Source organism: Terrapene carolina, unplaced genomic scaffold, assembly GCF_002925995.2.
Source record: "Terrapene carolina triunguis isolate 2854851 unplaced genomic scaffold, T_m_triunguis-2.0 Scaffold93, whole genome shotgun sequence".
NCBI lineage: Eukaryota > Metazoa > Chordata > Testudines > Emydidae > Terrapene > Terrapene triunguis.
In genome coordinates this window covers 6,222,638-6,239,979 of record NW_020664444.1, presented here as the reverse complement: position 1 = coordinate 6,239,979, position 17,342 = coordinate 6,222,638, and the positions used below count along the sequence as shown (strand labels likewise).

Genomic DNA, 17,342 nt, shown 5'->3' with positions numbered 1-17,342 from the left:
TCCTTCTTGTAGTGTCAACTTGGCATGAAATTTGTATAAAATCTGAAATGTGGGTGCTCCCTATAGCTCCCCCGTATCCAAATCTGTCAGTTCCCCCCAGATCCCACTTCCCCATCCATTAGTTGCCCTCCCCAGTCCTCCTCCTCCCTCCACGTCCCCCAGTTTCCCCTCCTGCCCGTCACACACGAGCTGGTCTCAGCAGTAGCAGCAATTTGGGCTGCCGCACCGCGGCAGAAGCTGGCCCTGCATCGCTAACTTTAGTATGCGGCGCTCAGGTGCCAGCTGTCATGCCAGAACACGAGCAGTGTGGGGAATTGATCCGTTTGTCTCGTTTTACAAGCAAACCTCTTAGTCTTCTAATGATGCAGAGCTGTAATTACAAATCCACAGAAAACACAAGGGGGGAGATTCTTTCCTCACATTTGTTTTTAGGGGGAGCGTCAGAGGGGGAATATTGTCTTTTACAACAAAGCCCAATCATTACAGCCAAAGGCTGTAACGCACAGCTGCACGGAGGGGAAAAAGTGGGATATACCAGGACGTGGCGTTTGCCTTAAAGCCGAATTCACTTCAAAACAGAGAGCTTTTGCTTTTCCAGTCTGTTGGTTAATTTGCAATCAAGGGAGTGTGCCACTGTCCCCAAAGTGCTATTAATAATTACTTTTATGGTGCATTTTTGGAAGTCCTCGCCATCCCGCTGAGCTGGGATCATTATTTACTCTAATCCTAACTGCTTTTTAATTACACAACACAGGTGCTCGGAAGCAGCCTCCGTGTAACAATGGCACGGAGGCGCCGGAACATATGGAAAGGCTCCTCCCGCTAGGTAAGGGATTTGCGCATTGGTTCAGCGTTGCTATAGATGAGTGCAGCTTGGAAATGGTTTAAGAATACTTGATGCCGGTGACAGCTGGGGGAAAGGCAATTTGGAACCGGGTCCTGCAAACCTTACTCACATGAGTAGACCCTAGCTAGCAGTCCTGTGCAAACATGCCGTCTTCTCAGCCACCGGAAAAAGGAAACGTGACAGGTTCCTACTAGGTGCAGGAGAGATGGAGGCAGCTGCCAGTGGCAAAATGGGCCCTTTCGAGCTGCAGCTGCTTGGAGCTGCCAACCTGAAAGGGCCAGCACCTGAAAGGCATGCTGGGAAAGACGCTCCTATTCTAGAGCAACCATGCACTAGGGCAGCGGATCCCAAACTGTGGGTCGTGACCCCAAATGGGATCGTGCCATCAGCAAATGGGGTGGTGGCAATCCCTCCTGTCCGGAGGATGCCATTTTGCGTCGCACAGCGTGACCTCGCACGTAGGGTGCGTGCGAGGTCACTAGACACGGAGGATGCCATTTTGCTTCGCACAGCATGACCTCGCATGTAGGGTGCATGTGAGGTCAATAGACACGGAGGATGCCATTTTGCTCTTCCGAACGGCATTCTCCATGCAGTCCGGGGTCCCCTGGAAATACTTCATCCAAATGGGGTTTTGCCGGCAAAAATTTGGGAACCAGAGAGATGGGGACCCGGACACAACCAGGGGAGCACCTGTGTCTTCAGCCACCACTGTCCCACAAGCCTCATTGATAAGGAGGTCAACAGGACTACTCACTAGAGTGAGGGTTGCAGGATTGGCACATGTCCGGATTTGGCAGAACAGCTAAATCTGACCGTGTAGCAGAAAGTCAAGCCACGCGTCCAGTTTATACAGTTTAATACATGTGAAACAAGATACATTTTTTCTGAGTAATGAATGCATAAATAACAGAAGATATACGTGAATGCATAAATATGAGGCGGCATGGAACGGAAAAAAAAAAAGAGAGAATTATTATTTTGCTGCTGCTGTCACCGTCGTGGCCGTCTGGCGCTCGATTTTGCCCCGCACCCTCGCACGGTGTTGGTGTGGTTTATTGTTTTCATTAAGCAGCAGCAGCTTTCCATTGGCAGAGCCGTCGCATGGAGAAAGGGGTTTGGGATGGAGAGTGGGGGAGGAAAGAAGATTAAAAAAGGAAAAATAAAAATACGAGTTGGGGGTGTTAATAAATGACTTTAATTCTGCTAGTGGCTTCTTGTTGATCCTATGCTGCTAGTGAAAAGAGGCCTTTCCACATGGATTGAGAGTGCTAGTGGGCTTGTGTGGCTCTGTGTGTGTGTGTGTGTGTGTGTGTGTGTGTAGGGAAAAGGAACACAAAGAGTGCAAATGATACAATTACTGATCTCACCTTCTTTTCAAAGGCATTACGCTATGAAGAAAACAAATCGTTAGCTTAAATGCTTACAAAGAACATCATCTAAGACGACTCTTAAAACCTTTACATACTGTATCAATAATTTACTTTGACTGCAGTAAACAAAATACATTTCTTAAATAATTTACTATTTATTTGTTTTCTTTTTTCCTTTATCTCGTTGTAAATTTCTTTTTTTTTTCCTTTTCTTTTTTAAACTCAAGAAGCTTTGCTTGTGCACATTAGTTCAGATTATTGCAACATTTAACCTGAATTCAGTAAAAGCAAAAAAAAAAAATAAAAATAAAAAAGGACAGTTTGTACAGACAAGAATGAATAACTTATTATTGCACTGGCTACAATTCAGTAGTGATTTGGTTATTTTTTTTCTTTAGAGCGGACATCCTCTAAAGTACCAAAGTAAAATAAATGGAAAGAAAGAGAGACTTCAAAAAAGCATCAGCTGTGAATAGAAGCCAGCAGGATGATTGTGGAGGGAGAAAAGAGGAAGGAGAGAAAAGAAGAATGAAAGCAAAGAAAGAAGAGAAACATTTGGGGGAAAAAAACCAGCCTTAATAATTACTTCCACATAAAACCCAAGAAAACACCTCCTGTTTGGGGAGTCGGACGTAATGCAAAAAACAGTATCGCTTCTCTATAAAAATATGTGCATTATGAAGAGAGAGTTTTTTGTGGGTATTTTTTTGTGGTTTTTTTGTAGCTTTTGTATCTCACAAATACATTATTTCTATTTATATCACTGCCGATAGACAGACAATGTCCAGCTCCCGTCTCCTGGGCACGTCTGCATACTGTGGCGTCTCCACACAATAAATGGTGCCAGTTTAAAAGTCGAGAACGGTTACAAAACAGAAAGAAAACAAACGAACACAGCCCGAACCCAAATCAATGTGATTGAGGCCACCTGGGGAAAAAAAAAAAGCAACTCCATCTTCCCTTTAGAAAAGAAACACGCTTGCATATCCCCCTCCCCCGCCCTACACCTTGTGGCGTTTCTGTATTACTTTTTGCAAACCCATCCCCCGACAGCGCTTAGGAGCGAGTGACTGGGGGGAAGAAGAATCAGCCACGAACATGTGGCTTTGCAGTCCCTTCCGCACAGGGGTGCTGTTTCAAAACCACATCGGTGTCAAGCCCTTGAGACTTCCCTCTCCCGCCCCTACAAAGCTATACTGGTTCGTCTATGTCTTCATCTGTTGCAACAGTCATAGGGACCAGTCCGTGCCGCCTTATGGGGCTCTTAGTAACGCCTAGAAGCTCTTTGTTTTTCTCAGGGTTGTTGCACTGAGTTTTTAAGTGATCCAGCTTTTTCAGTTCTAGCGCCGCGGCGTCTGGCCGGGAGTCCACAGACACCCCGCTGGAGGGCGCGCCCTGGCCGCTGTCCGAAAGGAGATCCGAGAGGCTGCTCGAGGAGCTGGGGTCGGACTGCTCGAAGGAGAAGTTTGGGATTGTCAGGTGTTCCCCTCGACACGTGGGCTGGACCCGCCGTTCTGCTTTAGAAGCCTGCTCCCCGGGCTGGTTGTCGGCCAGGTCCAAGGAGTCCCTGTACGCGGTGGATTCGCACGACGGTGTCCTTCTCCTCAGCATGCTGTTCTCAGAGGCTTTGGTACGTGAAGCCGCGCTGCTTTCATCCTCCATGGGAGGATCTATAGAAATGCAAGGTGGGCTCATCTTCTTCTTCCTCCGAGCCCCGTGGATATACTCCGACTCAGACTGAACGTGGACAGGAGACCTTTGCTTCCCTTCCGCAGGCTGTTCCAAGCTACCATCTCCATTGTCAATGGAAGGGCAGATCTCGATGGAGTGCCTTCTTTGGTCGTCTGCCCAGTTGGGCTTGTCCAGGAACCCTTTAGTATCAACACTGTAAAACTTCTTCAAGTCTCTCTCTCTGCCGTTGCTCCCGGCCAGGCTGGCTGTGCTGCAGTTCTTGAGGGGGACCAGAGATGAAGCCGGGGAGATGAAAGGAGAGACCGAGCGGGTCCTGATTTCCGGCTGCTCTTGCCAGTCTTTTACCGAGCTGTTTATGTGGCTGACTTCTTCGTCAGCCAGGTCTGAGGATTCAAACAGAGAGTTCTCGGGGCTGGCTGGGTTGCTGTTTTGACTGGAAGGCCTGCTCGGAATACTGTGCTGGCTGTAAGTGTGCTTGCGGGTACGAACGCTCGAGCGTCGATGGTGTGAGGATGACGTCGGGGAATGTGGGGGAGTGCCCGGCTGGGAGAGTGGGCTAGGATGGAGCAAAGCTGGACCTAAGCTGCTCTGGGACCGCTTCTTCGGCTGCAGGCTCTCGCTGGACTCAGCTTGCAGACTGTCCTTGGAATCTGTATTCTGCCCATCCAAGGAATCCGTTCTAATGGCCTCCTGCAATGCAAGCAGAGACAGATGGGACAAGAGCACAACGTTCTCTCAGGGGCGCTAACAAGACACGCTTTTAGCCGTGGACGTGGCATGTGACAGAATCAACCTATGCCCAGTGAGTTTCAGAGCTGGTAACATCACCGCAGCTGCCACACTGACTAATTATCATTAGTGGAGGTTCATTTGGTATAAGGTGGTAACAACTGTGCTAACAGACAGACCCATGGTGGGTAGGTCATATCTCAGGTGTATTCCAGCCTTGCCTGTATGTGCAGGCCTCTGATCTTCCCAGGCCTTCTGAACCTTCCTGTTTTATCTGTAAATCAGCATAAAGTCCTGTACCAATACATGCTATCAAGTCTCATGCTACAGGCACCAGAGTCAGCTGGGGGTCAGGAAGGAATTTCTCTTCAGAGGACAATATTGCACTATTTGGTACATTATGCAAGCTACACAGCTTGGGTTTGAAGCATCTGCGCTTGGCCACTGTCAGAGCTAAGGTACCAAACCAGATGGAACATCGGTCTCTGTTCTAATATGGGTATACTACTTCTTCACACAACACACAGTCAACCTGTGGAACTCGTTGCCAGGGGATGTTGTGAAGGCCAAAAGTATAACTGGGTTCAAAAAAGAATTAGATAAGTTCACGGAGGACAGGTCCATCAGTGGCTATAGCCAAGATGGTGAGGGATGCAACCCCATCCTCTGGGCATGCATCCGATGAAGTGGGCATTCACCCATGAAAGCTTATGCTCCAATACATTTGTTAGTCTTAAAGGTGCCACAGGACTCTCTGTTGCTTTTTACAGATCCAGACTAACACGGCTACCCCTCTGACACTTCCCATCCTCTGAGTGTCCCTAAACTTCCAACTGCCAGAAGCTGGGACTGGACAACAGGAGATGGTTCTCTCAACAATTGCCCTGTTCTGTTCATTTGCTCTGAAGCACCTGGCACTGGTCACTGTCGGAAGACAGGACACTGGGCCTGCTGGACCATTGGTCTGACCCAGTGTGGCCGTTCTCATGTTCTTATACAGAGTCAGTACTCTTTTATGGCGCCACCATTAGCAAACACTGAAAGGCAATGCCTCGAGTAAAACACCAGCAGCTTTGACTAATACAATCCCAATCATTGATAGAGCGAGCCCATTAGGCCTCTTGCATGCAAAACGGGAAACCAGCTGAATGCTTTATGTCACCCAAGTGTATTTAGCCATATGGCACCTGAATTAGAAACATTCTGCTCTAAATCAGTCACTGCAAGCTCTGTTCTCTGTTCAACTAGAGCGATCAGTGTGCATCTGAGGCCTGGAGGTGGCCCAACAAACAACCTCCGCAATTATTTTGACTAATGGGGGGTTAACAGAAGCTTTGCACAACATGGAAGTATGTTCCTCAAATGCCCATTCAACACAGCCTCTCCGACATGGCCGATCTGAAATTGGAATCTGTCTGTGTGTACTGAGTCTGACATACTCAGGGCACCGAGACGGGAAATTGATTTGAAAAATACAAAATCATAAAGGCATCCAAACTGATAGGAAATGTTGCCAGGATTATATTGTGCTCAAATAGCTACTCTGTCCCATCCTGGTCTGCTCGCAGCCTTTGGGAAACTCCATTTGTTCTGGTTTTACAACGCTGTCACTCCAAAGATGATGAAGGGGAGGGAGGAAAAAGAAAGAGGGAAAAAGTCTGATGGGAGAGGAGAGTTCATCGCCTCCTACCTGTCTACACAGCAGCCTGTTGAGACTGGGAGATCGCAACGTGGACTGTGGAGAAAGGATCTTCCATGCGTCACAGCTGTCGCGGTGAGACGATACAGCAGTCACCTGAAGCGACGCCCTTGGGACTCTCAGAGAGGAGCATGTTTCCATGGGCTGGGAACGGATGGAGGTGACAGACCCTACAGAAGGAGAGAGAACACTAGCCACGGCTGCCGGACAAGAGTTGTAACGTGTGGGTTTGTGAGAGCTTTCGCTGCAGAACCAGGCGCCAAGCATTTCAAAGCACACAGACATGGGGTAAGGAAACACAAGTTAATTCAGTGACAAGCCAAATCAAGCCACACAATATCTCACGGGCAGAGTCGGAGTAGAGCCTAGGGGTCCTGACTCCCATTCTGCTCTAACCACTAGACCACACTACTAGGGTAGTGCAACTGTAGAACGCATCTGGATAAACACGTCTCCTAGGTGGGCCTGTGAAAAGCTTGTGATTATTGTTTATTATTTGTATTACTGTTGCGTGTAGAAGCCCTAGTGACGGACCAGGACCCCAGTCTAAATGCATGTGGTTTTTCCAGTGATAACTGTCTCATATGTGGGCCTGCCCTCTATTGCATACTGCTCAGTTGATGTGTCCTAGGCCCTAAGCTGTTAGCAGAGACTCTTCGTCACTTCATGTGCTAGGGGCTTATTTGGGAGGGAGAGGGAGAGTGGGTTGAAACTCCATACTCGCAACCTCCGCATGTGGCTGTGGGTTGGATCTGAATAGGGAAGCGGCCTAGTTTCAGAATTTGGATCAGATGGAGACTAGCGGTTAGATCAGGATACTGTAAGTCAGGACACCTGGGCTCTATTCCTTGGGCTGCCAACGACTTGCTTACGGCCCCTTAACCATCTGTAAATTGGAGACACCACCACTTAAATGCCCAGAGGGGTGCTGCTGCGTGGCTTCATTCATGGTCCCATCCAGTGCCTCGCGAAGTCAATGAGAGTTTCGCCATTGACTTTAGACCCAATGTAAGAGAAGAGCTTTGAGATCCTCAGCTAACGGTTACATAAGCTCAAAACATGATCTATTGCTATGGTTACTGATTCAGGAGATCCTGCTCAGCTGACCCTGGTCACACTTAACCAATCTGCTACCATTGCCGGGGATTCAGGCATCGGTCCGTCCTGTTCTCTGCCTGTGACATACAATAGTTTAGTCTCCTGAGGGCTGTAATATTTTGGTCTAAATCAGTGGTTGGCTTGGTGATGTTTAGTGGCCTATGATATTACAGGAGGTCAAACTAAACCAGGAGTGGCCAACCAGTGGCTCTGGAGCCACATGCGGCTCTTCAGAAGTTAATATGTGGCTCCTTGTCTAGGCACCGACTCCAGGACTGGAGCTACAGGCGCCAACTTTCCAATGTGCCGTGGGGGGGGGGGGTGCTCATTGATCAACCCCTTGCTCTGCCACAGGCCCTGCCCCCACTCCACCCCTTCCCGCCCCCTCCCCTGAGCCTGCCATGCCCTTGCTCCTCCCCCTCGCCGCCAGAGCCTCCTGCACGCCACGAAACAGCTGATCAGGAGGTGCGGGGAGGGAGAGGGAGGCGCTGATCGGTGGGGCTGCCGGCGGGCAGGAGGCGCTGGGAGCAGGGGGGAATTGATGGGGGGCTGCTGACGTATTACTGTGGCTCTTTGGCAATGTACATTGGTAAATTCTGGCTCCTTCTCAGGCTCAGGTTGGCCACCCCTGAACTAGATGGTCTGACAGGTGGCCCCTTCTGGACTAAAACTCTATGACATCAACAGCACAGAGACTGCTGAGCCCTGGCTCAGTGGCCCTTGATGAATATGCAGATATTCTCTCTGTCTGCACCTACAAGCCAGTCCCTTTGAAAAGCGACCCCCTAATCTCAGGTATCAACCTCGAGTCATTAGTTTCCCACTCACAGTTCCTGCTTCCCCAGCTCATTCTGCAAAGCAACCTCCTCCTCTCAACTTCTGCTGCTTTACCAGAGTTTCCCCGTTTGTTTTAAGAATCGCCTGCTTTTTGGCAGCAGGATTTACTGTTCCTCATTAGCGCACGCGCCAGCGTCTGTTTTTACATCACTGCTCCACATACAAACACAGTATCCATCACACTAAGGGATCTCACCCAGAGGTCAGTGACCTTGGACCTGTGACAAGACCCATTTAGACAGTCTGCAGTTGCCTCTCGGCTAGCTGATTGCGTTGAGAAAAATAGGCTTTTTGGACACTTTTTTTTGTGGGGGGTTGGACCTTTTCCCAGAATATGCACGGAATATTTTAATGAATTTTATCCATCCTCAGAGGGACTGAAAGAACCAGGCACAGCTCTGTTTGCGCTCCTCAGCTCTGGAGTGTGGCAGGCAGTCCCATGACTGTCCTTCGCTCCTCCACAGCTCTGTGACTGCACAAAAGTCATGACCCGTAGCCCCTCTGGCTAGACCCCTCCTGGGATCCCACAAAACTTTGCCAATACCCTTCAATTTTGGTTTGCACTTGCTAATCTAGTCCTCTTGGATAGGGACCATAAATACCCACGCCGGATGCAGCGCTAACACCTTTCCAACGAGTTGGCTGACACCCTATTACCAATCTTTCCTTTCTTAGGCAAGCGTTATGGCGGGGCTTTTGAAGCTGGTGGGCAAACCAAATAAACACAGTGAACATTTTCATGACATTCCCCCTCCCCACCATCTTTTCTTGGACTAGCCTTCTGATGGAAATTTTCCCAACTCGCTCTCCTAGATGAGAGACCAAGAAAGCCCTAAATTGCGGTATTCTGGAGAGCTGAATAAAACCAAAATTGCTCAGCATCTGTGTGTTTTTCATTTGCTTTCTTAATGAGTCAGGGAGCCGTTTATGGGGCCGAAAGAACACACGATCTGGCCACTTCATGGCATTTTCCCCATCTAGTAACCAAATCACTAGAAGAAGAGCAGCTCTCGCTGATTCTGGTCTGATAACTGGCTTCCTAAGACGTCCAAAAAGCCCACAAAAATGCATGAAACAAACACTAGTCCCAGCGTACACCCCCAGTAAGCTGATCAGCACAGCATGAGGGGACACTGGTAGGATTCGGTCACTGGAGGAGGGAAAATAGTCCCTCTGTGAGGAGTAGGGATATTTCTTGTGATTTTCCGAGGAATCCAGCTGAAAAAGGTTACAAAATAGTGGACCAGATCCTCCCCTCATGCCAGTTTTTCACTGACACCAGTGGAATTCTTCCTCGTTCACATCAGCGTCAGAGATTGGCGAGTCAGCCTCAGTCAGTCGGCAGTGAAATCCAACAACCACTCACTTTGCTTAGCAAAGCTCTTGCACTTCCCTTTCCAGGGCAGGTGGAACAACCATAAATACTGAACAGAGAACATTGAGCTGTGTCCAGGGCTTTTTAACAAACAGAGAGTTACTTTACCCAGAGAAATCAGAACAGATCGGCTAGTCCTGGCCAGCCCCACCAGGTAATCCCACCACCCATCTGTCCATGTCGTTCTTGCATTAAAATACTGTTGCGTCAGAGGAAGCCAGTCTGGATCAGTTCTTGGGAGCCAAAAACAATAATTCAAGATGCACATGTTTTTAGGGAGATAGACGTTCTTTCTCACTCCCATTCCCCTTTTAAACCAACCTGCAGGACAGGAATAACTAGGGAGAAAATGGAATCTTAGGGCAAAAATATTTGGATGTGGTTGTCTCAATGTGTTGTCAGAACCCCCAAGGAGCTTCTGATTCCATAGAATCTACCACACAAACAACTTCTCATCACAGAGCTGTGCTATGCAGTCTCAGTTTTTCCTAGGGGGAAAAATGGTTTGTAGCCTTTATAACAAAAACCTTCCTAACGTGACCTAAATGTAATCTAGTAGAGTGACAGCTTCCGGAGTCTACAGACAGTCTGAAACTATAGCTCTGAGAAGTTGGAACTGCCCCATTGATCTCAATACTGTGCTGACTCTGAAAACTGATAATGGCAATACAAATGGCACCCTTGTTAACTATTTCACTGCTGATCATATAAGAAGAAACATACAGATAATATGCTATTCCATGACACACAACCTGCACCCTGCAACCTCTCTGGTGCCCATTGGTCCCCTATCTAGACATGCAAACTTCCAGTTTCCTCCAGATAACTTCAACAAGGCAGTTATGCATTTTAAATATAAAATCCTACAGCACCCTGAAAATTCTAGACGTAGCATAAAATAAAGTAAATTTAGTAGCAAATGACAATAAAAAGGATTTATTCTGTACTGACTGCATTATTCAGCTTCCTATCACACCACCACATGAACTGATTCTGGTTCCTTGCATAGTTTGCCTGACATCCTCCCAGTTCCTAGCAAATACAATATGAGGAGGATCAAAGAGCACAGAGAATGCATCCCCTCCCCGTGGTACCTCTTTGTGATTTGCAGGGATAGGTCTCCATCTCCACTTCATGGAGAGGGAACGGGGCCTTGGCCGGCATCACAGGGCGGAACATGTAGCTGTCGTTGGGCAAGGAGTGCATCCGGGACACTGAGATCTTGCGAACCGTTAGGAAGTTCTGAGGCTCTCTCTTTGCTCTCATGCAGGCAGCGCCTTCCTGCAAATTAGCAAGAGAAGGAAAACTGGGTTATTCTGCACCCTGGCAGTGAGGCTGCAGTGAGCTCCTTTTTGTTAGCCACCCTTGGAAACAGCACTGAGGCTTAAAACCCTAGGCAGACATGCCTCTCGCTTGATGTCTCTGGTGCCCCTGGGTAAAAGAAAGCTCCAGTGGGACGTGAAAGAGGCTCTACTCAGCACTGGCTCTATTTAGAAGTAAATCACTCAAAATGTGTCTGAAATATAACAGAACAACAATTAACAATCAGCCAGGAAGCCATCACCTTGACACGCATCTGACATCACAGGAAACACAGATCATCATGGGAACGCACGAGAAAGAGGCTTTCCAAGTGGACAAGTCCTAATCTTTTATTGTGCGGTTAATTTAATAATAACTCGGAAAGTGTCCTGCAATTCTTAGGAATTCCCACAGTGGTAAGCATTACCTACGTCTTAACCTACACCCCAGCTCCGGGTCTAGTCTGATGACAGATGGGTAAAATGGCCACTCCCACTCAGAGACACTCAAACCCATGCTGACAAGCAGTGACAAGTCTCTGGTCATTCATTTATCATGCATATAAATACACATAGACCACCTCCTATAGATACACTAAGACCTCAGTCCTATGCAATGTGTATCCTATAGCCCATGCTGAGTCCCAGTGACTCTGCTACACATTGCAGGATCACGGCTTGATATTGCAAATATGTATTTATATAACACCACTTGTACTCTGTCCTTATTTAGCAACTTTTATCCAAGCGACTTAAATTTCTTTACTTACCTAATTGTTATGCCACTCCCAGAGGGAAGAACTGAGACAAGTTTATGTGACTTGCCCAGGGTCATACAGTGAGTCAGTGTCGGAGGTGGGAGTTCTGACTCCCTGTTTTAACTACTAGACACGTTCCCTCACCATTTATTTAATTATTTAAAATACAACTAATGACATCACTTTTCCTTTAATGTCAGCCTCCAAGAGGTTGACTGAAAACATTTCCCCAGTTATGCATGTTAAATTAATTCATTTTACTTCCCAGCTGTAGGGTTTCCCTCAGTCATGCTAGAAAAGTCTGGGCTTAAGTCTCAAAGTTGAATTGTCCACATATCATTGAGGATCTGGTTAAATCTGTATTTTCCATATCCCCAGCTCATGAATTTTTCTCCTCTTAGGACAAATCCTTGAGACAACTTATTTCTGTGCTTTTACACTGTTGAACTTGGCTGAGAATACAGTGGATCAAGCAGCAATTATTTATGGGTAGCTGGCATCAGGAATACTGATTTGATCAACAGCGCTAGGGAACCCAGGCCTTCAGGTCTAATCTGTTAATGCATCAGGTTTGTGCCAATTCTGAGCAGAGCAGAGTCACTGTAGTTAATAATATAGCATGTGAACACCTGAGCTGCATGCATAAGGTCATTTACGAAGAAAAGTGCTGGCAAGAAAGGAGTCGTTTCCCTTTATCAATAGTTTTAAACAGTGGCTCATGAAGCCATTTTCTGAAGAATGGTCACAATATTGTCTATAGAAACTAAGCTCTTGTTTAAAATTCTTTAAAATGGACTGTTGGTTGCAAAGAACACTTCCTAACGGAAAAGACTGCAATAACGGAGGCCATTGGGCACTGGGCCAATGCGTGACCTTTTCAATGGGAACAGAAGAGATCCATTTATAAGGAAGTTTTAAATATGAACATATTAAATTTACACACCTGATACGTACTTTGGCCCAACCAGGGTGTAATGCCACTCTAAGAAATGGTGACATCCGATGACACTTGAACACAAGCTCCCTTTGTCTGCATATTTGTTTTTAAAGTGTCTAGTTAGCACTCCGCTGGGTCTGATCCAGTGCCCGCTGAAGTCAACCGGAGTCCCTCCATTGACTTCAGTGGGCTTTGGATCATGTCTTTGGTGCTGGATAAGGGCCAGATTGAGGGTGAAATCCAGGCCCCATTGAAGTTAACAGCACAACTCCCACCAACTTCAATAGGGTTAGGATTTCACCCCAAGAGCTTACGCTGCTATCTGAGCCGTGACTGCACCTCAGGTAGGCATACACACACGAGCTTCAATCCAGCGATCCCAGCTGGAAATGGAAGTGAAGATGGGGTGACCCAGACCGTGGCACTGACTAGCACTGTGAGTATGTACCCAGGATTCTGAGCAAGCTTGTACAGCCCATGCTTAAATCCATGCCACCGTGTCTTCAAGAGACAGGGCAGTGTCCAGGTGCGCTGTCCCAGGAAGAGTCTGCCTCTGTGTGTACGTGTGTGTGAAATAACTTCCTGGAGCTCTGAATGCTGTGTGTGTGTGCGTGTGTATGTGTGTGTGTGAGAGAGAGAGAGAGAGAGACACCTCCTGCTCCCTGCAGCCTGGCTTGTGGTCCGTGGTATTGGGAGACCCCAGTGCTGCTGCCTGATCCCCTGCACAGCCAGAGGAGACAAAGGTATAATCTAGCCTTAAATAAAGAACATTAATGTTAGTTGCACATGCAGTGGCAGGGACGGGTAGATCAAGTAGGGAATCTGTATGTAACCAGTGTGCCCCACCCATTCTTCCTACCCTTCACCGGCTCCCTGTCAGCTTAGCCTCTTCCCCAGTCCTAAACCGACTCCATGTTTTTTTAAACAAAAAGAAATACTCCACAAGCAAAGGAGACTGTGGCAGGAGATGTGGGCCTGGAGTTTGGAGCACGGTTCCTGCAAGCAAGCAATGGCAGAACTCCCCAGGGGGGCTCCTGGGAAGGCACATAAGTGGCTTTTGCTCTTTTTGTTCTCTCTTGCTTGTCCTGCTAAATAAATGTAGCTCACACTCAGAGCTAGTTCAGCCACTTCCCACACAGATAACTCCAGGCTCCACAGTGAGGAAGGGAGGAGGAAAGCAAGAGCGAAAAACAAATACTCCTGCCTGTACATGCCAGAACCGGGAGCCACTTAAAATTCTCAAACTCTCGCAGCTTAACAAGGTGACATTTTTTCTAACTCTCCTCCGAGCTAACAACCTGTCTGCCCTAGGACCGGCCAGGACCTTATCCGCACAGCAGCAGGAACCCTCGACCTTTTGTGGCACACATTCAACGTGCCAATTATTGCCTCTCTTTGCAACATGCCCTTGCCGCATTCTCCCTTTGATGCAAATCAAAGCTTAGCTTCCAGGTGGCCAAGGTTAAAGAAGACAAGGAAGCAGAAGCCCTGCAGAGAGCAAGAGATGCTTCTCAGAGTGGCTTCTCTTCATACAGATTGTTTCCTGCCTTACCCACTGAAAACTCACCCTCCAATTAATAACTCAGTCTTAGCCCAGAACTTGCTTGGAGATGCCACTGACCCACGGGATGCCCAGAGATTTCCAGAGATGTTTGCTGCTTGCCTTTTTTGTCACTCTAATTACAGACATCAGTAGAGCAATGAACGTAGAGACAGCATGGCCCTAATGAGGCCAGGATGGCTTGATTTTGGGAGGTCCATGCAAGTCTAGACTTGGGGTTTCCCATGCCGTGTGGTGTTATGTCTCAAAACATCGTCATGTTGCGAGGCTGCCACAACACAGTAATTGTCACACACGATCCTAAGGCACCTGTTACAAATGGTGTTTGGGTCCCTTTTCCACGGCCAGTCATTAACAATTCCAAATGACAAGAGCAAACCCAATAGCCTACTGATTTAAGATTGAGAGAAGAGAGAGTTCTGGCCATTTGGCTAAGAGCCCAGAATTTCACAGCCCTCAATCAGCTGAAAGTCTGGGCAAAGACTAACTCTCTTTGAAACAGGTATACACTTCAATGTGGTTCCAGTGGGAGGGAGTTCCAGAGGTGCAGGACCCACGAGAAAGATGTCCTGCAATCACCCTGGCATTAGCGACTCCCAGGATGCCAGAGGGTCAGAGACGGAGAGGCAGAGTTTAAGGTAATCTAGGCCAGCAATGATTAGTACACTGAACTTCAGTTAGGAGTCCATTGGCATCCAGAACAGAGTTGGCAGACAGCACCATCCCTGGTCGTGGGTGCTGAAGGGGTCTAGAGCTAGTCCTGCTTTGGGGTTAAGAAGAGCTCTCATCTGGTACAGGACCCAGCCTGAACACTGTTTTGAAAGACGATTAGAAGCAAGAAGGGTCAGTGTGGGAAAACACCTCCTCCCCTTATATCCCACAAAGGTCATTTCAGTTGCAAAACACAGGAATGGCTCTCAACAGCAAGAGACTCACTCCTGCCTTTCTTGTTGCACGACCTCACCCAGGGATGTCCACGGGTCACTTCCCCAAGACACACTGAAACGTGGCCATTTCCTATACTGTCAGTTACCCACTGAGAGCCCATCATAAGATGAGGTGCAACCAATCAATCATGGAGTAGTTGTGGAGTTTTTCTGTCATGTCCCTTTTCTATGCCAGGGCCCAGACTGTTACGTACCATGTGTTGCTTTGGTTGTGCCGTTCCACCTTCTCAGCACAGATTTAAAGAGTTCCCAGTAATTGCAAGAAAATCAATTTCGGCATTCAACCAAAAGCAGGAAATCGATAGAAATCTCTACCTGCTGCCCCCCTCCAGCTTAACCAAGAAAATATGCTCACGTGAGCCGCACAGTGGAAACTGCCTGCCAGGTCGAAAATCCACAGGTTACCAGCTGACCGACTTGAAAAATCAAAGCCAATTTTAACAGCTGTGGATGATCTATGTCGCGTCCATATCGAGGCAGTGGGGAGCAGCTTTTCCATGCGTGAGACACATAACAGTGTTACTTGCAGGACTCACTGTTTATTTAACAATCTATCCCCTCCCTCTGTCTAATAAGTGCAGGGCTCTCTTGGCTAAAAAGAGCATGTCACACGCAATCCATGCAGGCTCCTTGGCCTGCCCCAGCGGAATGATTTAGAACGTGCCCAGCTTCAGCAGATGCAAAGGCAGCATGGAAGACAGAGGACGGAAACAGGCTGTTCTAGCTGTGAAGCGACAGGAAGAGGACAACGCTAGGCAGACATGAATACACCGTCAGCCAGCTGCACGGCACTAAAGCATGATGGCACAACGCAGAAGCAATGGCCCGTCGTTCATTCACCTCTGACTCGCGGCCTGGGGTTTTGTGGGAAGGTGTCAGGACATGGTGGTGAGGAACAGAGCGGAAGGACGTGTTTTCCATCCGGGGAGTCTCTCTGCCCTCCAGCGGGTCTGAGTCTGGGATGGCTAAAGACACATTCTCACAGCTCAGTGCCTCCTTCGGGGACAAAATTAGGAAGATAAAAGGTATCAGTAGCGGGGCAAGGATGGGGTTCACACTTCAACCCTGCGCTCACACGCTCTCCCCACACCTGCCCCCTCCGTGTGAAACGGGAAGGAAGAGAAAAGGAAGGCAGAAAAGGGTCCAAATGGCAAGGAAGTCTGGAGTGTCTTATTACTTCTTGCAAAGGCATCTGTCCCATCACGCCCAGACACTGTAAAAGCCCCTTCCACTCCAGGTGTGAGAGTCTCCTGCCCCGTTACCCTAAGAACAGTATTTCCTTGAACTCCACACCCCCTTGCCCTGTAGCAGCTTGAGGAACTCTGACTGACCCCTCCCGATCCCTCCGGGGGCTCCCCAGATAATGCCCATTGGAGGAGCAGCTCCGCCAGCCTTGAGCAGGCACTGCCCCCTGGGCCTGGCCAACTCCACTAACTCTCACGGAAGGGCTGGGCTCTCACCACCCTTTCCACGTTTGGATAGCCCAGCACCAGGGGCATTTCTAGCAGGGAACAGCGGCTCGACTCCAAACTATACTGTGTCTGGGCTCTGCCTGGGGGTTGAGGAGGCTCCTTGGATCATTCCTTCCCTGTTGTACAGTGCAGCCAGAGTGGACTATAAACGTCTAATCCCATGTGCCACTAGCCTGGTTTCCGCGATATTGGGAATGGGACCATTGGCCCCAGGGGTTTCATATCTCCTAGGCGTGCATGCAACCCAGCCCAGGGCAAAGTTACTGAATGTCAGAGAACCTAGCTAAACGGGGAGCCAAATTCCACACCAGATGGACACGGTTATCCAGTTAGGGTTTCCGTAGGACTGTAATGGGTGGGGGTTAAAGCATTAGCTTGCAACTTCTTGACCTGGATTCAGACAGGCCTCTGGCCTATTCCTGTAGGTACCTGGAGCAGGAACTCCATAAGGCATCTGTTCCAACCCGAGGCACCTGAGATGTAGATCACGGTGGGAACTCACCCTGCTAATACCATGCTGTATGGAGGGTTTTCCAGCTGATGGAAGGGTGTTTTACCAATACACTGAACAACATGGCAAGTCTGCTTCGCTGGGACTGTACTACTGGCTAGTCCCAAATAACTGGATGGCCACCAGTTTATTCATGGAAATGTTTTTGAAGCCTGAAAGTTATACAAATTTTTGCACTGACAATTAGTCATGTGAAAACCCCTCC

At 48.3% G+C, this 17,342-nt stretch overlaps 1 protein-coding gene across 2 annotated transcripts in view; it reads right to left on the bottom strand.

Moving 5' to 3' along the window:
* Positions 1-1,699: 1,699 nt before the first annotated feature.
* CACNA1H (calcium voltage-gated channel subunit alpha1 H) overlaps positions 1,700-17,342 on the bottom strand; it is a 205,336-nt gene continuing 189,693 nt past the window's right edge. The window contains exons 31-34 of one of the 2 annotated variants that reach the window (XM_024212410.2): positions 15,995-16,150; positions 10,745-10,931; positions 6,332-6,510; positions 1,700-4,602 (exon numbers count right to left, since the gene is read on the bottom strand). In XM_024212410.2, coding sequence (XP_024068178.2) covers positions 3,412-4,602; positions 6,332-6,510; positions 10,745-10,931; positions 15,995-16,150 — 1,713 coding nt within the window. In that variant the 3' untranslated portion in view covers positions 1,700-3,411. The remainder of the gene's footprint in view (positions 4,603-6,331; positions 6,511-10,744; positions 10,932-15,994; positions 16,151-17,342) is intronic. The other variant, XM_024212411.2, reaches the window with a different exon arrangement.